The sequence below is a fragment of the Calliphora vicina genome, chromosome 4 (genome assembly GCF_958450345.1).
Source record: "Calliphora vicina chromosome 4, idCalVici1.1, whole genome shotgun sequence".
In the NCBI taxonomy this organism is placed as follows: Eukaryota; Metazoa; Arthropoda; class Insecta; order Diptera; family Calliphoridae; genus Calliphora; species Calliphora vicina.
Genome location: NC_088783.1, coordinates 99,325,280 through 99,352,812, shown reverse-complemented (window position 1 = coordinate 99,352,812; position 27,533 = coordinate 99,325,280). Strand labels below are relative to the sequence as shown.

Here is a 27,533-nt window from a genome sequence, read left to right as displayed (position 1 = left end):
TTTACATAAATAAGTAAAGCCCTCACTATTCAATTGTCCACACTATTTTAAGTTTCAATACACATTTTTTAATTCTTCATTTCAGTTTTTTTGACATTTGGTTAGACCAATTGTTGTTATTGTAGAACATATTTGAATTCAGCTTGAGTCAAACTTTAAACAAAGAAAAAAAAATATGCAGACATCGACAAAATCAAAGTAAATTAATGAAGTAGACTCAGTAGAACAGCTGACTATTTTTTTTATTCAGTCTGAACTGTCAATTCACTTGTGGTTGTTGTGGCGAAAAATACAACAAGCCCAAAAGCAAAAACAACAACAGACAACTTTGACAGCTCAGACCTTAAACCAACAACAAAATTGCTTGTGGTTTTTGTATATGTTGTATTTGTTGTAGTACTGTCGCTACTTTATTAATTTACTTTGCTTTGGACAAAATATAGTTTTTCTTTGACAGTTGCTCAAATTATAACAGTTGTTGGAAAACTGAGAAGTGATATTTGGTGCGTGTATTTTTAAATGAAAGATGTCTTGCACAATTTGTTTCGAACGTTTTAAAGGATCTGAAAACAATTTGTATTCAACTACTTGTGGACATATTTATCATTTTGTTTGTATGCAGCAATGGAAAAGCCGGTAATTATTTTAGATTTACATATGTACATATAGTCGTTGCGCTAACAAAAACTCTCAAGTGTCATGTTTCAATAATATAATTCTTTTCGAATAACATGTATGTTATTCGATCTTCTTACCTTATTGATCGTCCATTTACTTGTGAAATTATTTTCAAATGTATCCACTGGTTCAAAAGTTATCAAAAAGATGAATTAGATTTCATACAAAAAATAAAATTTTTTGCTCTCCTGAAAAACATTTCTTTTTGGCGCGTCGACGATATATGAGTGTCTCACATAGAGAAGTTTATACAATATACTCTACACCAATTCCAATAGCATTCCAGATGTTTTTAATTGTATTTCAGATAGGTATTTCTAAATATATTTCAGAATTTTCCATATGTATTTCAGAAAATTCTAATAGCAATACCAGAAACTTCTGAAATACAAATACAAATTAAAATTTCTGAAAACAATTCGAAAATTCTGATTAGAGTTCTCCAAGATTGTATGGACGAAAAAAAATTTCTATGTACAGGGCGTCCCCCACTCTAGAATGGTTCCATGTATTGTAGAAACACGTTGTGTAAAATATTAGGACGATAGGGTAACGTTAACTGGTGCCGCAAGGACGCTGAAGTTTTGAGGTGCATTTACAAGGGGAAAAAATGCAATTTTTCAGTTTTTGTAAAAATTTTGGCATTAAATTATTACTTTTGCAATTTAATTTAAAAGAATCGAAATGTACACGTAATTGTCGTTCTAATCTATATATATAAAAATGAAATGGTCCATGTATGTAATGTCATCACGTGAGAACAGCTGGAACGATTTGGCTGATTTTTTTTTATTCGATTCGAAATTTTCAGGAGATGGTTTGCAAAGAAAAAAAATTAAAAAATTCCGGGTAAAACTCGGAAATTCTTTATTTTGTGAGTCCAGCCAACTGCAATAAAAAAGCTCCCTAAAGTATGCAGTACAAATTTAGATATTTTATTTGCAAATAAATAAGAACAGGCTGGTGTAAATGCTACCGGGCGAAGCCGGAACGAAAATTAACTAGTAAGATATAAAAGACATAAATTGGTTAGAAAATGTTATTAAAAAATCGCCAGGCCATTGAGTGTCAAGCCACTAGAACAATAAATGTTGGAACAAAATTAACCTATTTTGTGAAATATTAAAATAAAAGCTTATTTTTACTTAAAATATATCGATATTTACTTGTATATGAGTTTTTGTCTTCGTAGGATACCGTTAACCTATTCGCAGGTATGACCAAAAAAATTTAATTTTTTTAAAGGCAGTTTCAAAACTCCAATTTCAAATTTTTAAACATTTTGTTAAACATATTTCAAAATTGTTTGATCATCAAATTGGGATTTATTGAGAACATAATAGGGAATAAAAATATGAAAAAAGTATGAAAATACCTCCTATTGTTTTTCCGTACCTGCGATTTAAATTTTGAGATTTTCGAGAAAAACTATTATTTTGGCAATATTTTGGCGAATGAGCCGAATTTCTTTACTGTTATGATTTTTAAGCAAAAGCTATTCAGAATATTATATTCCAATGTGTTATAATTTTCTTAAGTTTCATCAAAATCGGCCCAAAAATATATAACATTTAGCTATCTTTCCATGAGAAATTCCAAATATTGAAGAATTTGACTTTTGACCTTCACGATTTACGGGTTAACGATTTCCGATTTTAGTAAAACTTTCAGACTATATTTCAAATTACCTGGAATATAATATTCTGAATAGCTTTTGCTTAAAAATCATAACAGTAAAGAAATTCGGCTCATTCTCCAAAATATGGCCAAAATAATTGTTTTTCTCGAAAATCTCAAAATTTAAATCGCAGGTACGGAAAAACTATAGGAGGTATTTTCATACTTTTTTCATATTTTTATTCCCTATTATGTTCTCAATAAATCCCAATGTGATGATCAAAAAATTTGGAAATTTGTTTAACAAAATTTTTAAAAATTTGAAATTGGAGTTTTGAAACTGCCTTTAAATAAATTAAATTTTTTTGGTCATACCTTCGAATAGGTTAACGGTATCCTACGAAGACAAAAACTAATATACAAGTAAATATGGATATATTTTAAGTAAAAATAAGCTTTTATTTTAATATTTCTCAAAATAGGTTAATTTTGTTCCAACATTTATTGTTCTAGTGGCTTGACACAGGTTAATGGCCTGGCGATTTTTTAATAACATTAACATTTTCTAACCAATTTATGTCTTTTATATCTTATTAGAACGACAATTACGTGTATATTTCGATTATTTTAAATTAAATTGCAAAAGTAATTAGAATAAACCAACCACTTTTTTATACCCTTCAGCTTCGTGAGAAGGGTATATATAAGTTTGTCATTCCGTTTGTAATTTCTACATTTTTCATTTCCGACCCTATAAAGTATATATATTCTGGATCCTTATAGATAGCGGAGTCGATTAAGCCATGTCCGTCTGTCTGTCTGTCCGTCTGTCTGTCTGTCTGTCCGTCTGTCTGTCTGTCTGTTGAAATCAGTTTTCTGAAGACCCCAGATATCTTCGGGATCCAAATCTTCAATAATTCTGTCAGACATGCTTTCGAGAATTTTGCTATTTAAAATCAGCAAAATCGGTCCACAAATGGCTGAGATATGAGGAAAAAACCAAGACAACCTCGATTTTTGACCTATTTTTTTACCTATATCTGGATTACTAAGACATTAATATAGACAATATGGATATCTAATGATAGATATTTCAAAGACATTTGCAACGACGTATATAAGACCATAGAAAGTTGGACCTACAATGGGTCAAAATCGGGAAAAAAATTTTGAACCAGATTTTTTTTAAAAAAAAAAAAAAAATAAAAAACAAAAAAAAAATTTTTTAAAAATTTTAAAAAAAAATTTTAAAATTTAAAAAAAAAAAATTTTTAAATTTAAAAAAAAAAATTTAAATTAAAAAAAAAAAAATTTAAATTTAAAAAAAAATTTTAAATTTAAATAACAAACAAAAAAAATTTTTTTTTTCCAAAAAATTCAAAAAACAACTGTAAAAAAAATTAAATTTTGTTTACCTAAAAATATTTAAAATTTTGAAGTATAATTTGGTGAAGGGTATTTAAGATTCGGCACAGCCGAATATAGCACTATTACTTGTTTAGCATAAATTTGTTTGACGTGTGGACTCTTACAAGTGTTTTGTAAGATCAAACAGCATCAAATAAAATAAAACTAATTTTTTTGTTTTGAATCATCCTAAGTAAAATAAGTTTTTCAAATAAATAAAAGAATTCAAATGTATTTTATTTAGTGGTTACGTCTTTTTCGTCAAATATTTGTCATGTGTGAACCTACCTTTAGTTTAAGAGTTATATGAATTTAAGGTCAATATATACAGTGGTGGTCAGCTAATTAGGTTCAAAATTGTTTGCTTTATTCCATGTGATTCTCAATTATTTTTTCAAATATTTCAACAAATATTTATTAAAATGGATTGTTTTAACACAGAATTGTAATTTATTCAGCTGTATCAATTCAAACAAATTCACCACGAAAAGCATTTCCTACAACATGACAAAATTTTTGTTAAATAAACATATTTCCTAATATTTATATGATTATATTTTTATTATCAGCCCAATTTTAAACAAAAAATTCCGCGGGAGTTTTTTCCCATTGAATTTGAATAGGAAAAATGAGAAAAGGTGAAAAACTCCCGGGGAATTTTTATTCATAATTGGGCTGTATTAGAAAATATTCAGACCAAATTTCGTATTTTTAGTTTCACTTGTTTCGATAATATCATGTTATTAAGAGATGATAGGATGTTCGCTGAGGCGGGTCTGCGTATTTCCACATGTCTTTCTGCATATATATTGTACCGATTTTTCCAAAAAAATTTTACAAATATTAATACTAAATTTCATACCCCTAGGACCTTTTGTTTTGGCACTGTCACACTTAAAATTCTGTCGATAAAAAAATTCAAATATTAGTCCCTACATAGCTGGCCGCCACTGTATATATAATTGTAAATTTCTCATCTAATTGGAAAATAATCTGTTCATTATGGGTATAATTGAAATGAAAATTAATAATATACATAAATTATTTAAAATTAGAAATTCGCCAAATAAAATATTAAATATTCAAATTTGATTTGTTGTTAGCATTTTATTATTTTGCACAACAATTTGCTGATCATAAAAGTATTTGGTATTTTAGTTTTGATTTTTTTCTTAAATAGGTATCTTTTAAATTTGTTTATTTTTATTTGCTGAATTCACAACAATTTGTATCGTGTATCTTGTATTAAATACACTTTTTGTTTATTTGTTAGTGAACACCCATTGTATATTGTATGAAGGTTTTTGAAAGAGTAGTTTGTAGGGTATTCAATCGATTAACCGTTAATCGGTTAACCGTTAAACCGATTAATTTGTGTCGATTAACCGAAATTCCTTTTTTTTGCACTTTAAACAATTGTTTGGTATTTATTCAAATATAAATTTCAAATTAAAATTAGATATTTTTTGAACATGATTAGTAGGGTATTCAATTAATCGGGTTTCTGATTTAATCGGTTAATCGAGCAAATAATTAATCGAGGTTTAGATTTATTCGGTTAATAATCGATTAATTTAAAATTATTCGATTAACCGAATAATTTCTATTTTCATTTTAAATTGAAAATACAATAACGAATTTTGTGTACAAAAACATGAAAACAGCAAATGAGGTATTTGAGATCATTTTTGTAAACATATCGCCTATATGCTTTTGAAAACTGATAACACTATATGAAAGATTATAGAACGGCTCATATTTTGCATTACTCAGTTCAACAAAACACGGATTTTGAGTTATGACGTTGTTGCAGCAAATAGGCGATATGTTTACAAAAATGATCTCAAATACCTTATTTGCTGTTTTTATGTTTGTGTACACAAAATTCGTTGTTGTATTTTGAATTTAAAATAGAAATTATTCGGTTAATCGAATAATTTTAAATTAACCGATTATTAACCGAATAAATCTAAACCTCGATTAATGGTTTGATCGATTAAACCAGAAACCCGATTATTTGAATATCCTAGTAGTATGTAAAACATGTAGGCCGACTCTCAATTTTTTCAAGCTTACACTATTGTATTGAATACAATAATACACTCGATACAAGGGGTTTTGTGAATTCAGCAATTATTGTTAAAATAGTAAGAAGTTTGATGTATTTTCCAATTGTTATTATTAGGAAAATATGCTTTAAAAAAATCAAAATATGACAGACAACAGAGGTTCGAGCTGATAGGAGTCATAAATTATACTATCAACTAAATAGTTAATATTTTAAAATTATAATTGTTCTTCTGAGAAAACGATGGATATACCTATTAATTATAATATATAATCTTTAGAGTCTCCATAAAGATTTTCATCTCAGAATAAATGACTGTGAAGTGTAATAACTGTGTATGTGAAGTTATAAAATCTTTGTGTAACGAAATCTCTTATTAATCAAAATAACAATGAATGTTTTTGATGCAATTAATGAATTTTTGATACCTAAAAAATCTAAATCTCTCTATACATGGTATAAATATAAATAAGCCCGCTAGTTATTATTAATAATTGTGCGTGGTTTTGAAGATATATATTTTTTTATTTCATTCTTTATTTAAATAATCGAGCCCATTGGGCCATATATGATTAATACCATGATACAATAATTGTAGAAGGTAGAATCACTAGGGAGAGTTTTCAATATTTAGCCCTATAACGTCAAATTTTGATTTTGACTTTTTACATATTTTTTATATTGTCTTTTGTTTGACGTTACAAGAATTGTATAATTGAGAATTTATTTTCTACTGGGTGTACCTTATGTTGTTGTATCATGATTAATACAATATTTTTACAATAAAAAAATGAATAAAAGTAATAATACTAAAACTAAAAACCTTTACTGGAAAATAGGAAACAAATAATATCCAATCTGAAGATAGTTAGTTGAGCAATTACTTAATGATATTGAATATTTAACAAAATATTATGCGAGAATGTACTCAAAAATCATAACTCAATAGTATGCTGGTAATATTCCAAAAAATCTAGTCGATTTTTTTAAATATGTATACTAGAGTGGGTCAATTTTTTTCTCGACAAAGCGGTTATCAGTTATGCCGAAGAAACCATGGGTCTAAAATCAAAATGGAGCTTCCCATTTTTAATGCGAAAATTTTCCTTTTGTATTTTATATTTTTGTTTAAATGTGCTAACATTTTATTGAGCCTTTTAAGAAACTTGACAATGTTTGGGATTTTTTAAAAGGAAAGAAAGTCAAAAAGGATGAATCTTTGCAAATGGAGAAGATTAACAATAAACTTCACCCGAGGATGGTTACAAAATCTCATATTGTGGTTGTGCGAGAACCTAAAACCGATCTTTTGGGTCACAGTGGGGGAAATGAAAAATAAAAAAGGTGTAAATAAATTTGTAAGTTCCAAACCGATAATCCGATTTTAATAAAATTTCTCAATATACAATTTTCGCGTTAAAAATGGGAAGCTCGGTTTTGATTTTAGACCCATGGTTTCTTCGGCAAACATTCTTAGAATTCATCGTAGATTACGATTTTGATAACCGCTTGTTGCATTTTTTTGGCTCCATACAAATTGACCCACTCTAATGTATACTCTTTGATAAATTAAACCTCTTTAAATTAGGAGACAAAGAATTCTTACCAAAAAATATCTTTCAAATGTAGAGCTGTTCGAGAAAAATTAAAGAGGTGTAATAGATATGGTGATGATTGAGTAACAATACTTTGATAAAATGTAAATAAAATTACAATTTTGAGGAATGACAGGAATGAACAGTTTAAGAAATTTACAGAATAATCAGACAAATGATCAGAGATTATAACGCCATTAGTAAAAAAAATAATTTTATACGTTTAAAATTTAATATTGAAGTACCACTATAAATTGTTATATGGGTCATGACCAAGGCAAGGATTTCCATACACTAAAAAATTAAAAATATGCGCTTATAATATGCACTATAAAGAGAGAAAATATGCACTAAACATGACAAAAATATGCAATAAAAACAAGTTTTTTATTTAAAATATATTTATTAATACAAGAAAAATATAAATTTCTGGTCACGTTTCAATATATATGTACATTAGGGTGACGCCGATTATTTTTTTACATTTCAAAGAGTGCCGGGTGGAATATTGTGACTCTAAAAGTTAAGTGCTGAAAATTTGAGCCAAATCGGACAACGATTTCGAGACACGCATCTAGGTCAAAGTTCAGATATATGCTAAATTTTAATATTTATATTAAATAAATAGGTGAAACTCGTAAATTTATGCATTGTTTTCCAGAAATATGTAGATTTATATTAATGAAAATTACATTAAAAAAAATTTGTTGGAGATTAACCCTGTATCTCCTGTGGGCCAAAATGACCCAAAAACTGTATTATCGCTAAAATTCGGAAAAAAAATTTTTGCTACTAACTAAATACTTTTGCAATTGAATTCAAAAGAATCGAAATGTGTACGTAATTGTGCTGGTTATTACTTTTCTTTAAATTAAGCAACACGAGATGGTGCCTTTAAAAATACTTTTCCATTCGAAATTAGTAAATCTATATCTTCATATTGAGATCTAATTTTTACGGCTACTCGATGTAAGCCATGTGCTAAACATGTTACATGAATAAGTTTTGAGTAAAATACCTTTAGACTATTTGCTGCTACAAAAATATATCAAAAGAAAATTAAATATGCAATAAAATGGAAAAATATGCTAAATATATGCATTTTAAAGAAAAATATACAAAATATGCATTTATAACAAAATATGCAACAACAAATCGATGCCATTTTGTTGCAAATTTTTCGATTCGGAAAGATAAATTGTCAAAAGTGAATTTGACCTTGCCTTGGTCATGAGAATAGCATGAGCTAGTTGTTTTTTAATGTACATATACACATCTGCTCAAAATAATAGATACACCTAATTGGAAAAAATTTAAATGGCGGTAACATTGAAAATTTCCTCGCAAGCGTTAAGAATACATCATATTATTAAAATTTCTATCTGGCAATGTCATGTCAGTCAAAAATCTGGCAACTATTTGCTTTCATGTTGATTTTTAAAAACGAATTTATTTGAATTACAAAAAATTATTTGCTCATAAAAATAGATACACATCAGTAATTTGTAATTTGTTTATATAGAATTTTTTTTTTGTGCAATTTTTTGTTCCTATTTACGTGAAACAGTAAGTATAATTTAAATTTTAGCAACAATTTTATAAAAAATAGGACTCTTTTGAAGAAAATGGGACGAAATCATCATTGTACCGAAGATGAGAAAAAAATTGTTCAAACGATGAGAAATCAAGGAAAATCATTACGGGAAATAGCAAAGAGCATAGGAAGATCTTTACATTTTGTCCAAAATGCTTTATCTAAAAAACAAAAAAGAGAAACTCGCGGTAGACCAAAGAAAACCAGTCCAGAAACAGATAGGCGGATCGTCCTTATGGTTAAAAAAGACCCTTTCATATCATCGAAAGCTATTTCTGCGGAGCTATGTAACGAAATCAGTCCACAAACAGTTCGTCGTCGTCTTTTACAAGCTAAATTGCCGGGAAGAATTGCCAGAAAAGTGCCACTAATGCGCCAAAAAATATCAAGACAAGATTAGAATTTGCTAAAGAGCACTTACAATGGTCCGGGTGTGAAGGCGAAAAAAATGGAGAAATATTTTATGGAGCGACGAAACAAAAATAAATTTGTTTGGAAACGACTGCCAAAGAAATGTACGCCGACCAAAAGGAAAAGAATTCCACGTTAAATTTACAAAAAAGACGGTAAAACATGGCGGGGGAAACATAATGGTTTGGGGTTGCTTTTCATGGAATGGTGTTGGTCCGATATTCCGAATAGAAGATACCATGAATGCTAGTGGGTATAGAGACATATTGGAAAACGTAATGCTTCCATATGCATCGGAAAATATGCCATTAATATGGACATTCCAGCAGGACAACGACCCAAAACATAGTTCAGGATTAGTTAAAAACTGGTTCTTGGAGAATAACGTACCTGTTTTAAGCTGGCCCAGCCAATCCCCTGATTTAAACCCAATAGAAAACTTGTGGAGTGAATTAAAGATAAGGCTTTCGAAGGAAGTTTTCAAAAATAAAGACGATTTATGGGAGAAAACGCAAAAAATATGGTACGAGATTCCATTGGAGAAGTGTCAGAACTTGATATCCAGTATGCCCAGAAGAGTGGAGAAAGTTTTACAAAACAAAGGTGGATATACTGGATACTAGCTTTACTTTAATAATAAACTAATTTTTTTAAGATAAAATTTATTAGCTTTTGTTTAATAAGAATTTTTAAAAATGTATCTATTATTATGAGCACCAAATTTTTCGAAATTTAAGAAATTTAATTTACTTTATAATATTTATTATTAATTATGAAATATTTTGTTTTTGTTTTTTAATCTCCTTTTAACTATAAATAAAAATCGACTGAATTTTTTTTATAATTTTACAATATACCATTATTTTTTTTCGTTTTTAAAAAATAAATTTTGGTGTATCTATTATTTTGAGCAGATGTGTATATGTAGGTAAGTAATAATCTAAGGAGTATAATGATCTCATCACTAGACTTACTTTAGCACCTATATTGGATATAGTATTCTGAAAAGTCATGCATCTATCGAGTATTAAACCTAAACAGATTATCGAGTCAACAAAAGGTATGTGCACTCCGCCAAATATAATATTTGTGTTCAAAATTACAAAAGAAAAATAATTTAACATCCCAAAAAATCATTAACCTACTCAGATACATGATCAAGTAATTTCCTTTCATCCTTCATGTAATTTCCATCTCATCCCTATGCTTAAAGTTGTTCATAGTTTAGAATACCTTAGACCTATTGCCATACACCCTGCTCTATCTAAGCGTCACAACATGTCTATCGATTTGGTTTTAATACCATCTTTCTTAGAGGGCTCACTGACTCGATTAGAGAGAATACTAATAATGATAGGGTGAGTGTTTTGGTCACAATTTGTTGCTGTATACTTCCAACTACACCGGTGTTCCACAGGGATCTATTTTGGGACCTCTGTTATTTATACATTATGTGAATGACCTTGTAGATGTTTTTCAATTCTTTCTTGTTTTCTGATGACTCTTCTCTTTTATTTAGAGGTAATATGAGATTTTTTCAGCTTGGAACGGGTGAGACTTTGGATGATACGAAATTCGTTAAAGGCTATGCTATTTGGTACCACAATGGTAATTTGAATCTTGTATTAACCTAATATATAGGTTTTTTTTGTATTACTATTACTGTATTACTGAATTGAATAAATAAATAAAAGTATGTAGAGGAATTATATTAAAAAGCCTCTATTTTAGAAAACACAAGTTTTCAGGAGAGCAAAAATACTGTTTAAATCGCTTATACATATATGAGGAATATTGAATTCTTTCTTCTACAATATATATATATTGTACATTAACGTCGATTTAAAGGCCGTATTGTAGACATTTTTAATAAAAAATAATAGAAGACGAAGAATCGAGTTTTGTCGACAACATTTGAACAAGACTTCCTAACAGACCAGAAAAGGTTATATTTGCTTTCATCTGCAAAAATTACGAAAATCGACAAAACTCTATTCTTCGTCTTCTATTAACAGCATTTATCAACGGCTTATTTCGGGCAGTCGTTCCATGAGAATTGGCCTCGCGCAGAACCCTTCAAACCTAAATATTTTTCAACTTCATTCTTCAACTTTGTAGTACTTAAATTGGGTTTTTCTTTAACTTTACGAACAATCCATCACTTATCTGCATTATTAAATATTTTATTTGGCGTAGATCTACCCTTATCGTCTGTTCTATTTTCGTAGCGAAACCTTTCTATAATGTGCTGGACTGTTGAGGAACTAATTGCAACAATTTAAAAAATGTGTCGTTGGATTATGCACTGTTTAAAATGAAGAATGAAATGCATTGCATAATTTAAGCTGTGAGCCTATTTTAACTAGAAAATTATTTATTTCATTAATATTTCTTCAATTAGATTGGTATTTGTTATTTTTTTTTCATCAGCATTATAACAGGACATATGTATGTATGTATACAAAGCTGTGAAAGAATGAATTCAATTCAATATTTTTAATTCAGCTTGAACTTTTTGAATGTATCATTTCAAATTATATAATTCGGCTTTAATTACACTGTGCATCAAATTTCGGGTCATTAAATCTTTTCCGAATGAGACCAACGGGAAGTGATAGTAGAACATCAGTAGACCAAAACCCCCAAAGGGTTTTTAGTTCAGCTTTTTTGAGTAAAAATTTTTCATATATATTTAATTTTTAAAATTTAATTTGTATTTTTTTTTACATAATTTATATAAAAATTAACTACATTATACATTAATGAATTTTGAGCGACATATTAACGCCTATTTTAGAAAAAGTATTCATCATTGCGTTAACAGATCTCTGATAGCTGTCAGACCTATTTTTACCCAACAACCCGCCAATAACCTCTTTGATTGATTGCCAAGCAATCAATTCGTTTTTATTTAAAATATTATCAAATTCCTGATTTTTGACCAGCTTCCGAATGTCTGGACCATTCACAACACCTAAAGGAAGAAAAGTTATAAAAAAATATATATTTTAATCAAGAAAAATATACTTATTTTAAATGTTTTACCTTCTTTTAATTTACTTTCAGTGAGTGGGGGGACAATTTTTGCTAAAGTAGTGTAAACTTCATCCCTCTTAACCACAGTTTTCAGAAAACTTTTTACTATACCGAGTTTTATATGTAATGGTGGTAATAAAACTTTGTCTTGAGGTACCAGGGGATCTTCAATGACGTTGGCATTCGCATGTTTGCTTAATTCCCTACACTTCCATTCATGATTTGCATATTGATCACCCTTATATCTGGAGTCCCAGTCTCATAGAAAGCACATGTATTTAATGTATCCAGATTGCAATCCCCGAAGAATTGCTACCACCTTCAAGTCACAGCATATTTTCCATTGATGTTTATTGTAGTCTACTTCTTGAAGAATAGTTTTTAATGAGTCATACGTCTATTTCGTTTCTACACTATAGGCAATTGGTACCGATGGTTTTGAGTTTGTTTGATGGAGCAACACTGCTTTTAAACTGGTTTTGGAGTTATCAATAAAAAGTCTCCACTCAGCCGCATTGTAACCAATGTCCATTTGGCTCATTAGTTTGTCCACATCCTTGCAGTAAGCAGATGTTTGCTCGTTATTTGCAAAAAAACATTCTTGCAAACAATATGGCAAATACTCGATACACGATACCCACTACTCAATACTTTTACAGCAATATTCAGCAATTCTCCAAAAATTGATAATTGCGTATCTAAGTACCAAAAACTATAAAAATAAAAAAATAAATCTGCAAAAAGTGTTAAAATTAATGAATTTTAAGTATATTAGGACTAGAACATTCAACTAAAATTACTTTATATAAATATTGACTTACTTCAATAGATTATTCATAAAATATATATGAAAAATTTGTACTCAAAAAAGCTGAACTTTAAAGGCGAATAACTTTAAAACACGAGCTAACTTTTAAAAACCCTTTGGGGGTTTTGGTATACTAATTATCTACTTTCATTTCCCGTTGGTCTAATTCGGGAAAGATTTTCTTGTTGCACAGTGTTATTAGAATTTTTCATTCGTTAAAACCATTCACCGTAAATAATTCCTTAGCTTCATTCATAAGGCTGTACAATGAATAGAATTAATTCAGAACAGAATTCATTCTTAAAAGGAATGAATTCCCTTGAATGATCATTCTATTTTTTTAATTCCTTCTATTACAAATTGAATGGTTGTAAAAAGTTTTAATTCAATTTGTAATATTATTAAAATCAATATACATTCGGCAAACACGAAATATATGTATATTCACTTTTCTAAATTGAATATTTAAATTTTTGTAATTAGAGAGAAAATCATAAAATATTCATAATAAAAATTAAAACCCATTTGTTAGGATATATATATTAACATATTTATTTGTCATAATATCATACCTTATCATTTGTGAACTTCTACTTATTTAAGTTGGTACGGTGCAAATCTATTTCTTTCATTATATAACAAAACTGCCAAAAAAAATTAAATAAAAAATATTGTTCAATAATTTCTATTTAAATAAAAAAAAAAATAAAAAAAATGAGCGAATGTCATTCTTCCTCCGACGACTCAATTGTTAACAGGGAAAGTGAAAATGAAAAAAATAGATAAGGCATTAATGGAAACAATTGCGGATTGCATGATTCCGTTTATTTTAGTTTTTGTTTAATCCAAATACCCCTTAACATATACATATGTATGTAATTATTTTTTAGTTTTATGTTCTTAATATAGTTGTTTATAAACTGGACCATTTAAATAAATATTTGTTAGCCTTTTAACTGAACAAACAAGAACTTAACACTAAAATATTTTTGAATTAAAAATCAAAATGTTCATTCAATCTGTTACAAATATAATGGTTAAAATATTATTTAATTCAATTTGTAATAGACTGAATTTGAAAAAAAATTTATCATTCAGAGTGAATTTAACATTGATAAGAATTCATTCAGAGGGAATTTATAGTTCCATAGGAATTAATTCATCTAGGAATTGATTCAATGACATCAAAAGCTTTTAGAATTAATTATACGAATTATATCTTACAGAATGCCTTATAAGAATTGTTAATTCCTTAAAATATAGTTCAATTTCTAAAATAGAATTAGAGAATGAATTCTTTTACAGCTTTGTATGTATATCATTATACAGTGAGACCTCGATTATCCGTAATGGTCGGGACCGGGAGCATTCTGGATAATCAATTTTCCCGGTTGATTGAGTACCAATTTTAAGTAGTTTTTTAAAACATATAGTTTTTCTATAATGACATTTACGGCTTTATATTGCAACCTGATCCATCAGTTGGATCAATATCGTCCAATTTGGTGGACAATCTTTCACAACAACGTTATCAACATTAAGGCAAACTGCTCTCAGGTAAACAATTTCAAAAAATGTCTGTTTAATCTCCATTATCTCATTGGTGTGTTTTTTCATTGATATGAATTCATTTAATTTTTCCACGAAAATTGTAGCAGCTATATAACCAACTGCATATGTTTCTCCTGCTGCTTTAAGTTTGTGAATACAATGTGGCTTTTTTATTTAATTTTGAGTAAAATATTTTAGCCTTTTCTTCGCTGTTAATCCAGAAATTGGAGTTCCTTTAAATCTTTCCTTCCGGAACCATTCATAAACAGCAAAATCTACTTTTGTATATGCTTCCGAATCATCGTATGCAATAGAGGGAATTCCCCTTTTTCGTTTTATTCACATTGTTCAAATTGATTGTTCAAAGTTAATCGAAAAAAAATATGCTTACAATCCCGGATAATAGAGGTAATTACGGTTAATCGATGGAAAAAATTAAATCGATTCAAAAATATTTAAATTTTCTTTTCCGGTTAATTGATGTTGCCGGTTAATCGAATCACGGATAATCGAGGCCTCACTGTACATTTATAAATTTAAAATTTGTTTGATAAATTTGATGAACATTGACTAATTTTCGATTTTTTTACCTGCATCAAGTCACTGTAGATTCAGCATTTTGCATTAACAAAATATTGTGTTTATTGTCCGGTATGTATCTTTATTGGGTCTATTCGAATGCATGCTAGCTTTTAAAATGTACAATATTAAAAGTAAACGAAATATGTAATGAAAAAAGCGCATTGATTGGGTTCTGGTTAAATTAAGATCAATCTTTTGTATCTTTATAGAAGCACCAGTTGTCCCCAGTGCCGTGCTTACAATCCAAAAACGCATAAAATTTATCTGGAACTTAATGACGAGGAGCCAAACACCTCTCAGCTTGAAGACCAATTGCGAGAGTGTCGATCAAAAATCAACCAATTGGAGCTGGAACTCAAAAGGTCTAATAATAGATTTCCAAATAAAGGAAACCCAATAAAATGTCAAATGTTGGAAGAAACGCTAGAAAGCACCCTGGAATACAACAAAACCCTCGAAAAGAAACTTAAAGAAGATGGAATTAAAATTAACAATCTAGAAAAGCAAATAAGTGGCATGAGGGCAAATCTAAACAAAATAACGGCAGAAAAAAATAATCTAGAGCTGAAGTATAAAAATCTTGAAGTTGAACATAGACGCATTAAAAATTTGAGCGAAACGCCGTCAAACACACGTTTAACAAGTTACATATCGCGCATGATACGAAACTGTAGCCTAAAAATAGTTGGGGCCCAAGTAAATCCGCATTCTAATTTAACTAATTTCGTTTTGTATCTCGGTCATAAAATGGATGTTCGTTATGTACGCAGCGATATAATAAGAACATTCTATCACAAAGAAGAGAAGACATTATTGGTACAATTTAGAACAGTACATCAGCGAGATGAGTTTTACGAAAATGAACACCAACTCAATTACTATAATGAAACGGAATGTATTGAATTTTTCGATGTTGGCGATGATGCATTTGTCAACACAACTCTCTTCGACTATGCCCTAAATCTAAAAATGTTTAATTATAAATCAGTATTTCGGCAAAATAAAAAAGTCATGGCCCGCAAGGATATATATGAGGATGCTATACGTATTTACAGCAAAGAACATGTCGAAGAATTAATAGATGAAGAGTCATCCAACGAATCTCATGTGGGCCACTGTGGCCTTATATTTAGCTGCTAGCTAATAATATTATTCTTTTTTTCATTTATTTTTTTTAAAGCAAATCAAATATTTTTAATAATTTCTACTCTTACCCCCATGGGGGTTAATGAATAATTTAATCTGATCAAGTTATTATAAATCAAAAATTAATTTTAATATTTGAATACGCACATAGTACAAAATCATTATTTTTCAGAACAGAATGTGCCAAAAATTTTCAAACATTAACAACTTTTATTAATTTTTCATCATAAAAAATTAAGAGATTTACAAAATATGCAGATTAAATATTTTAAAGAATTGTTATTTTAATGATATCGTAAACCAATATCATTTTTTATGTTCGATTCTTATTACTATTTCTTTGAATTGCAAAACAGTTCTTTTTAAACTGAATTTAAGTTTTATTCTATTCATATTTACACTATTATCTATATATATATAAATACTTTTCATCTTTTCTTTAATTTCGTTTTATTCATTAAAAAACTTTATTTAAAACTTAAAAAAAAAACTCGAAAATTTTGTACATTTTGTTTTTTTGTTAAATATTGCAATTAATAAGTTGTACAACAAATAAAATTAATTAAAATATTCTTATATTCTGAAGATATAATCTTTATAAATTGTTTTTAAAGAAATAACCCAAAAAAAAAGAATGAACTTAAAAGACATAATAAAACAAATCAAAAAATAAAACTATATTCTTTATATTTAAAAATAATATAAATCAAATTGTTGCTGTTTTTTTCTTCTTCTATTTTGCAAGAATAATTGTGGTAATTATGATCATTATAACGCATACATTACTAAGACATAGGTGCACATACATTTAAATATAAATTAATTTATTAGAAAGTTAAATTGTTGTTTTTTTAAATGATTTAAGATGCTAAAGACTAAAATCATTTACACAATATGGTTCTACATACATAAATACATATGTATAGATAAGTAAGAGGAGTGAGGGATGAGAGCTAAGCTTCATAATTTTATTTATGTAATAATTCACTGCCTTTACTGTCATAGCAGCGCCTTTTGAAATCACTCAATAATAGACGACTCTGGAGACTTTGCTGATCGATATTAACCGATTGTGTAGTATTGCTGGAATATGAAGAAGAAGAAAACAAATATGGTATTATTAATGTGATATAAGTAAAGGTGTTTTCAGAAGACAATACTGAGTATTCATATTTAACCGTTATTAAATTAAGTCAGCGATACAAGTCAGATTTTATAACCCTCACCTTAATATATATAAAAAAAAAACATTTTTTTTTTGGGGAAACTGTCCCATTTTTGCATTATTCTTTTAATCCAATTCGACAATTCAAAAAGTATTTCTAACATTTCCTGGGAGCTTCTGAAAGTTAAATACACTCAGGTCTCGTTTTATGCGGATTTAAATTTATGCGATTTTTAAATTAACAAATTTTTTTTGGATTTTTACAGATTTTAAAATTTTAGATGTTTTTTTTTTAAATTCTAGTGATGAAAATAATATTGTACAATATGATTATATCATCTAGTGATGAAAGCGACGTTGAACCAATTCCAAAACGATGCAGACAATTATTCAAATTAATCATAAATATTTACAGAATTTCCTTAAAAATGGTTTAGCTTATTTTTTGGATAATTTTCTGTTTTTTCTCTAATTAATGAATTAATATTATATTTTTGTTTATTTTTGTTTAAACGGCTTTTGTTTTTACTGTTTAAGTAAATGAAATAAATATATTTTTGTTGATTTTTTTTATGCGATTTTGTTCTTATTTTTTAATTAAAATCTGAATTTATGCGGTTTTTCAGAATTTTGGAACGAATCATTAAATTTTATATGAAGCTAGAGTATCGTTTTATGCGAATTCAATTTATGCGTTTTTTTTTTTTTTTGGAACGCATCTATCGCATAAAACGGGACCTGAGTGTATAAGGCTTTCTGTTCAATATGATTTGTATGTACATACATATGTACACTGAATCAATTAAGTCTCCGTACAGACATACTCATAATATAAACTAGCAATTATTTATGGTCACTTTTCAATACATATTTAAATCTTTTTTTAATTCATTTTATAAAAAATCTTTTAACTAGAAATCAACATAAAAAAACTACAAACATTTTCCTTAAAATCATAAAAATTTACATAAATTCAATAATTGTACGAAAAGTATCACCAAAAAAAGTCTCCGTACAGTTAACTATTTTAAAGCAAGGAATCCCAATATTAATTGAATTTAATATGTGGTAGGTCCTCCTTTCTGAGCAATTGCAGCATTTTAATGACTGTGCATGGAATGGACCAGCTTTGTTGTTGTCAGGGAATCTATTTTATACCACTCTTCCATTATAACGGCTTTTAGCTGATCTTTACTCGTTATATTGTGCTGCCGAATCATTCTTTCCAAGTGATCCCATAGATGCTCAATCGGGTTGAGATCAGGGGACTGAGCTGAGCGATTTAAGTGCTTTGGAACATTATAAATAAGACATTCCTTTACTAATCTAGGGGTGTTTTTGGGATCGTTGTCTTGTTGGAAGCAATACAAACGTCCCAAGCTTAATTTTTCAGAACTTTGTTTTAAGTTTTCTTTTAATATATTAGGGTATGAATATTTATCCATCGTGTTTTCAACAAAAATAAGATTTCACACCCAGATGAAGCCATGCAACCCCAAACAATAACGTTACCCCTCCATGCTTTACGGTTAGCATCAAATGATACGGATTCATTTCAGTATTTGGCTTTCTCCATAACATTTCTCTTCCATCAGAACCAAAAACATTCAATTTACTTTCATCGCTAAAAATATCTCGATCCCAAAATAAAAAAATCTTTATCAATATGCTCGATAGCGTAATCCAATCTCTTTTTCATGTTCACTTTTCGAACAAGGGGCTTCTTACGGCTTACTCGACCATTGTATCCATTTAGTTTAAGAGCGTTTCTTATAGTTTTGAGGTTTACCGTTAATTCATCACTAGTTTTCAAGTTTCCCGCAATTACACATGCGTTAATTTTTGAATTACCTTCTACAAATCGTACAATTCTTCTCTCTAAGTGGTGGTCTATTTTTCTTGGATGGTCAGTTCTTTGTTTATTTGCCATTGTTCCGGTTTTTTTGAACTGTTGAATAACGTACTGAATGGAAGAGCGTGGTCTTTTTACAATATCCTTGATTTCGGTTAGATTTTTTCCTTCATTTTGCAAGTTAATAATAATTTTTTTTCTATCCATTAAAATTTATTTATTTTTGGATTCCCTGACACAGCCATTAAAATGAAGCAATTGCTCAGAAAGGAGGACCTACCACATATTAAATGCAATTAAGTTTAATATTGGGATTCCTTGCCTTAAAATAGTTAACTGTACGGAGACTTTTTTGGTGATACTTTTCGTACAATTATTGAATTTATGTATATTTTTATGATTTAAGGAAAATGTTTGTAGTTTTTTTATGTTGATTTCTAGTTTATAAGATTTTTTTATAAAATGAATTAAAAAAAGGTTTAAATATGTATTGAAAAGTGACCATAAATTGCTAGTTTATATTATGAGTATGTCTGTACGGAGACTTAATTGATTCAGTGTATATGTCAAAATATATATTATACTTTACTTGAGTAGGATGAGTTTTGTTGATAATAGTTTTTCTTTTAGATATGTGATGTTGTGAACGCATTGAACAGTTTCATGCAATTAACTGGTAGTGATGGGTACTGCCAGCAATTTTTGAAATTTATTATGTCATAATTATGGTTTACATAATTTTTTACACTTAGTGAATACTATTATGACCACCTCAAGTTTTCCTAATTGCTGGAAGACAGCAATTTGTTCCTATTAGACAATGGATGATTCAATGACCAAGAACATTTAAGACCTTTACTAAATTTCTTGCTCGATGTCGAATGCCATAATCTCAAATAAGATAATTACGATCAGTTTTCCTCGATATCGAATGCGGTAATTCGGCCCTAGATTATTTGGACCTAAATTCATTATTAATTTGGCTTCAGATGTGGCCACAGTACGTCATACCTACTTGTTGCTCTTACCGACACTATAAGCAATAACATGTTACCATATTTCTCTGGATTTGACTAAGGCATTTATCAAATTAAGTCACAATTTATTGTTGGAAAAGTTAATATAGTTTTAATTTTCTAAATTCTCAGCCTCCCTAATTGTATCATCTTCGAATACTGAATCATATGGAATACTTCCTGTTAAAAGTGGTGTCCCGCAGTGTTGAGTCGGTTCAATCGAACCCCTCTTATTTAAGATGTTTCTCAATGATTTATTTAAAAAAAAATAAATATTGGTAGATGTTTCGCATTTGCATATGCAGATGATATACAAGCTTAGTTTTGTAGAGAGGAACAGTCCGTTATCGATTATGCTATATATACAGTGTATCTCTGACTAGATGACCAATAACGTTCATAAAACTAAAGTCATGGTATTTTCACCCACTCGGAATGTTTTACATTAAATAACCCTGACTATAAATAATGTTGCTGTTGAGTTTGTTGATAACATGAAACAACTAGATAGCTAACTGAGATCGTTCACGAGCTACAGAATTATTTTCCAAATAAAAAATTCCTAAACCACTGTGTATCGGCAAAAGGTTAAACGTAAGTTGACGATTCTTTTTCTTACATTTGAATTACATAAGGAAGATGCACGGAATGCGAGAAAGTTCAAAAATATCCATACACGTCTGCTTCTAGAGTAATAGATTATCTCAATCTAGAGTTGTACAAAGACGATAATTACAAACAAATATCAATTCAACTATGAAAACTGAAAGTGGTTTCATTCCGAAGGAAATTTTCGTTTTACTTTTTCTGAAGAAGCAAAATACGGAATTAATACAACTTTTGATCGGAATGGTATTCTGTGTCATGCCTGATAGTTGCGAAGAAACCATTTATATCGCAGAAAATCGTAAAGATCGTCTGAAATTTTAACTCCACTATTGCACAATGGAATAAAGTATATTTTTAATTTAATTTTTGTGGATTTTAATGAATCGACGACCTATCAATAACAAACTAAATCCAAAATACTATACTGGAAAATTTAAGAATGGAGGCGGTTGCTTTTCTGGTGAAAGTTTAGTACATTTAGACAAAATTTATGGTATTAATAGACAAACAAGTATATAAAAATATATTGCAGAAGATGCTGCCTCATTCCGATGAAAAATGAGTCATGGTCATCTATTCCAATGATAAAAATAGAGAATCTTATTAGTTTTATGACAAAAAGATGTGCGGCAGTTTTGAAGAATTGCGGTTATACAACAAAATATTATAATCCAATATGTTTTATCGTATGATTTTTTTTACTTTTTGTCAAATTTTTCAATAATATCATAAGAAATAGAAATGTATTTCTTATGATATTGAAAAAAATTCATTTCGTCACATAAAATGCAAAAAACGTAACATCACTTTTCATAAGTTTACAGGTGAAGCAAAAAAAGGATAGAAAATGGAAACTACTTGAGATATTGAAACAATGAAATTAGAAATATATTTTATAAAAAAATCTTTTTTTAAAGTATACTTTGTTGCTATGTGTCTTACGTTATTTTGATTTGTTGTTTTCTGAATCCAAAATAACGTATCATCAATACAAATTTATATGAAAAATAAAAACCTAAATAAAAATGTATTTTTTATTTTAAATAAAAGCAGTAATAGGTTTTTTATATTTTTTATGTTTTTTTATTTATTTTAATTACTTATAAATACTTATTTAAACTAAAAAAAAATGTAGCTTCATTAAATTTTCATAAAGATTGCAATTTGCATTTTATGTGACGATGTACTATACTATTTCGAATTAAAACATATATATTTCAAAGTGTATATTAAATAACTTACGGGATATACACGATTGCTTATGTTTTTTTCGGAAGAATGAAAAATTCCGAGTAACAAAATGTTAGTTTTATTATTCACACTAATGTGGGTCCTGGGGAATTTTTAACTTTTCTATTTTTGTTTAAAAACCCTAAACGTAGCACTCATTGTGAAGGGTATACAAATTATTCGTAAATACATTTGTTGTCCACAAACTAACATAATTTATTTTTAATAAATTTTAGTTTCTAATGTGCTCAATTCACAATCTAAATTTTATTGATAAATTCATTGAAATTTATTTTTGGTGGATATGCGATTTACACTGATTGCTTCAGGGAAACATTTCCCAAAGGCTTTAGGAAAGCTAAAGATATTATACAAATAAAACTTTAGTGCGACTGAGAATTACAAATACTCAAGCTCAATTTTCAATTTTGATTTAGTTTCTGTAGAACAATATACGAAATTAATTCGTTTTTGTGATACATGCAGATTTGTACTAATCCTTACCTCGTTTTGTTGAGCACTGCACAACCATTGTCCAAGGACATCTGTAATGAATATAAGGTGGCTAAATTGATGAGACTCTCGTGTTCGTAGATTTCAATGTCGGGCAGACGTATTTGCAACTGACGTGGATCTTGAAGAAAACGTGCCAGTCGTTCGTTCACAGAAGTCTTAATGCTAAAGCCCGGTCGTTCGCCTTTGACACGGCGACAGCCAGCACGTATTTCGCGCACTTCGTTCGGTTGACATGGTGGCGAGGAGAGAAATGGATTTGATGTTTCGCCAGACATCTCACTTTCAATCTGTTTGAGAGGCATAATCAAATGATCTTCAGCTGCAATGTTCAAGTTGCCGCGACATATAGACGAAAATCCGGTTTTAGCGGCTATAGTTATGGGCTCGGATGATTGGAATGGTAAGTCCACAGCATCGCGGTATTCGGCGGCACTTGATGGGGGCCAGTTGAGGGAGGAACTGTCTCCAACGGCAGTAGTGTTGGACATAATAGTGTCGTCTTCAGCCATCAACATGGAATTTGCACTCTCCGGATCGGACTTTATTTGTGGTAGAGCATTTCGTTTTGTTAGCTTACGTTTACTGTCGTATTTCAGCTCACCGCAAGTGCTTTCGTTACCCGGCCAGTCAGTCAACTCATCATCACCCTCACGATCGGTATCGTTGGCAGCATGATTATCTTCCGAATCAGAAGAGCTTAGAGAACTTGAACTAAAATCGTTTAGTTCCTCACAATCCATAGAATGTTGGTCGACCGCAAATTGTAAAAGACGACGACGATTGTGGTGACCACTGCCTTTCTTACGATGATTACGGAAATTGTTTTCTTGCTGCAACTGTTGTTGTATTTGTTGTTGTTGTGGCGTTGCGTTAAGTTGACTAATTTGTGGCAAAGAGCAGGACTCTTCAATAGTTTCGGCCATTTCATCGGCTGCCATTAAAGGTGAAGGCACAAACATTCCCGTAGAATTTTGTGTTTCACCGTCCGTGTTACAAAATGACGTTGCAGTGTCTTGCTCAATAGTGGTAGAGGATGTACCATCGGCTTGTTGTTGTGCTGTCGAGCCTGACGACACCAAAAACTCCAGCGCTGCACTGCTGGTTGTGGCAGTTTCAGTCTTTTGTTGCTGTGAGATGCGTTCAATTTTTGACAACAAGCCTTTGTTCAAGGGCAAGAGACGATCGCTGTGAGGTTTCGAAGTCGATGAAAAACTTCGAGGTCGCATTCGATACTCATCTAGTTGATTGTTGTGACGGGGCATGCTAGAAGAATGATCGTGTTCATTATAACGATCACGATTCGACCTCTTGCGTTTTCCACAAAAGAAGAGCTGAGAACGAGAGTTGGGTTCTGGTTTAAGAACTCGTTTGCGCATTATGCCAGTGCATCCAGCTGCAATGGCATTAACTATACCACCATCAGTATTTCCATTACCACCCGCACCAGCTCCAGGCGATATACAGTTTGACGTCGTCGAAGGCTCCAATAAATCTGTTTGTGGCTCAACGCCTGTGCTCATTTCATAGTCCATTGTAATGCGTTTTAATTTGCGCTTCCGACGCGCATTCGGTTTGAAAAATCTATTAATTCTATTATTATTAAACTATTTCTTTCACATTAATAGACCTATAGCAAATAAATACCTCGCTGGACTAAAAGTCTCATTTAGGGAGTCAGACTCTAATGTCCCCATAAGTCGCACTGATGTCTGATTTAAGGCTTTGCAAGGTAGACGTGCTGCGCCCGGTTCATCTTTTTCATCCGAGTCACTCGGCAAGTGAATGTTTAGTGTATCGAGTCCATCATTGTTGTTCGTGTTTGTGGCATGGTGCGTATTTTGGGTAGTTCCATGAGCTATATCGGTCGGACTGCTCGAATCCTCTGTGGGTTGTGGTGCACATGCTAAAAATATACGAAAGATTATTAAATAAAATCGTGTTTATTTTAACTGCAGTGCCCACAAAAAAATATATATATATATTTATGTTCGTTATCAGCAAAACGAGATCTTACTTACGTAAATTGCCAGTTGACCGAGTTCGTCTTCGTTGCTGTCCCCAACGACTTACGCGTGCACGATCTAGTAAGGAAGTTTCCTCCAAGGCCACTGTTAGATCATGTGAAAATTGATCCATTTTTATTGTGCTCTCCTGCACACATACAAATGATCCAATTAATATAAACAGCTATAAAATATTGGAAACTTGTATTTCTTTCTTTAAAATCTTTATACGATTGTTGTACTTTTAAATGTGTTTAACTCAAAATAAACCATTTTTCATTCACACAATACTAATTTACAATTATAAGGGCGTTACACAAAAAATGTCCTTTCTTAAATCGAAGAAATTACTGTTTGTGTATCTCAGAATGTGAATACGAACGAGTATTAGTTGCCACAAGTCACAATCATCATCATTGTTGTCATCCCTGAATCCTTGTATACTCCTTGTCTTGGTAATTGGAAACTAATTCATGTACATATTTTGATTATTTGCTTCTCAGCTTTGTATTTTTGTCTTTTAAAAATCACTTTTGTAAGAAATATTACAAGTTTGCCAATTGTATTCACAAAAAATTCACTGAACTGACTTTTACATTTTACTTTATGGCACTCATTCTAGTGAAAAATGGGAAGAAAGATATGACAAGAGCAATGTGAATAAAAAAAAGATACAAAACTAAAAAAAAACAAGAACACAAAGCAACATGAAGAAAATGTTAAGGACTTTAGAAGATCTATAACAAAACTATATGGAAGAGTTATTCCAACTTTAAGTGTTATAATTTCTAACATCCTTATAACATTTGGTTCAGTTTACCACAAGCCAAATGTAAACGACAACAAATATTTCACTTTTGGTAGCTAACGATTGAAATACGAAAGTTTCTTTTCAAAAATGTAAATTTTATCAGTTTTCTACAACAAAAAAATTGTGTATTGTTTAAACATATTTTCTTTTCTATGTTGACACTTGCTTTCATTGTTCTTTCGTTGTTCATATTCTGACATTTTGCTTTACATTTTTATTTCATTTCGTATTGTCTTTCTATTTATTTCTATGGGTTATTAAATTTATAATTTATGTAAAGATTTTCAGTATGAAAAAAAAATTTAAATTACTTATTTTTTAGTTCTAAAACCTCACATTGATTATAGCAATTGTTGCCAAGTTTTTAGTAATTACAGGTTTTTAAGTCAGCAAGCGATTTTTAAAAGTTTTACAGGCATCACTGATTTGGATTTTAAAGTTACCATATTGCTATCGAAATACCAATATGGTTTCAAAAAGAAATATTCGAGTGAAACTGATGTTAACTGTGTGATAAACCCAAGATGCATTTAATAAGGTGCCATCGGGAGCACAGCTGATTACATACCTAGCATGCGATAATGTCAAACTACATATATAAAAAATATTCGCCGGAACGCCATTATGTTTTCTCTGTGTATTTATTTACAAGATGGATTTATCGCATTATTAGAGATCACTAAGGCAGATGCGGTTTCAATTTTCCAACTTATAACAGATTTCTTTTCGGCACATAACTAGGGTTTTTTCGAGTGAAACTGATGTTAACTGTGTGATAAACCCAAGATGCATTTAATAAGGTGCCATCGGGAGCACAGCTGATTACATACCTAGCATGCGATAATGTCAAACTACATATATAAAAAATATTCGCCGGAACGCCATTATGTCACACTCCATATTTATAAAATAAGTGAATTCGCCTGTATTTATTTCAATTCGCCATTGCTGTTACCTTGTTAAATACGCCTTGGATAAACCGTTGGAAAAAATTGTACTTTTACGGTTATGATTTTTCCAAAAGTAAAAAAATAAAAAATTGCTTCAAAAAAGATTGATCGTGATTTAATTTACTGTCTGTTTATAGAACAAGATCGAGTAAGTTGAACGAGAATTTTACATGCTTTTTTGTTACAATATTTAAACACATGCTAAATATTCGTTCGACTGACTGATCTTGTTCTATAAACAGTTAGAATTATTTTCGGAAGGGGGCAATACATGTAAGTATGGCAAATCATGAAACGATTCTTTCAAATTAGACAGTATAATTTTAATTATATGAAACTTTCCTATGTTTTAGTCATTACTTAAATTTTTATTATCTGAAGTGGGTTTTGTATGGGAGCTATGACCAATTATGAATAAATTAATATTTTTTTTTTAGCTTGGACCAGCACTCAGGGGATGACCCCTACTCATGCAATGCATTGTGTTGGAACTAGGAAAATAGGTTATGGGAAGGAGGATAGAGGGAGTAGTGTTTGTGGAGATTTGATTTAAATTTTCCTACATTGAAAGGGACAGGAAATACTTCGACAGGAAGCTTATTCCACATACGGACGGTGGGCTAAAAAACGAATTTTCTCTGTAGTGTGTTGTGCGATCCACTGACCAATCGACCACGAATGGATGAGCCTCCGCTGATGAACGCGTATTTCGTAAGAAACAACGTATCGGGAACAAGTTCCCTAATTTCATCAGAACACATTCCATTGTAGTATCGATAGAACAGTGAAACACAACCCACATTGCGACAATGTTCCAGAGAATCAATAGAGCTGGATACCCTACTGTCGCCGATAAGCACCTTCGCCCTGTACGCGGTCGAGTAACTC

General features: G+C 30.0%; 2 protein-coding genes across 3 annotated transcripts; one reads left to right on the top strand and one right to left on the bottom strand.

Annotated features, from left to right (window-relative positions):
* The first annotated feature begins 495 nt into the window (after nucleotides 1-495).
* LOC135956560 (uncharacterized) lies at nucleotides 496-16,717 on the top strand. The gene is made up of 2 exons (XM_065507094.1): nucleotides 496-636; nucleotides 15,557-16,717. The coding sequence occupies exons 1-2, from the start codon at nucleotides 527-529 to the stop codon at nucleotides 16,485-16,487; spliced, it is 1,041 nt and encodes a 346-aa protein (XP_065363166.1). The 5' UTR covers nucleotides 496-526; the 3' UTR covers nucleotides 16,488-16,717.
* LOC135956559 (uncharacterized) lies at nucleotides 16,684-25,723 on the bottom strand. 2 transcript variants are annotated; one of them, XM_065507093.1, is made up of 5 exons: nucleotides 25,705-25,723; nucleotides 24,900-25,068; nucleotides 24,526-24,784; nucleotides 22,870-24,462; nucleotides 16,684-17,576 (listed from the first exon to the last, which is right to left on the bottom strand). In XM_065507093.1, exons 2-5 carry the CDS (start codon nucleotides 25,015-25,017, stop codon nucleotides 17,462-17,464), a joined length of 2,085 nt encoding a protein of 694 aa, XP_065363165.1. In that variant the 5' UTR covers nucleotides 25,018-25,068; nucleotides 25,705-25,723; the 3' UTR covers nucleotides 16,684-17,461. The 2 variants fall into 2 exon arrangements, with proteins under 2 accessions (XP_065363165.1, XP_065363164.1); XM_065507092.1 differs by lacking the exon at nucleotides 25,705-25,723 and adding an exon at nucleotides 25,127-25,456.
* Between the last annotated feature and the right edge of the window lie 1,810 nt (nucleotides 25,724-27,533).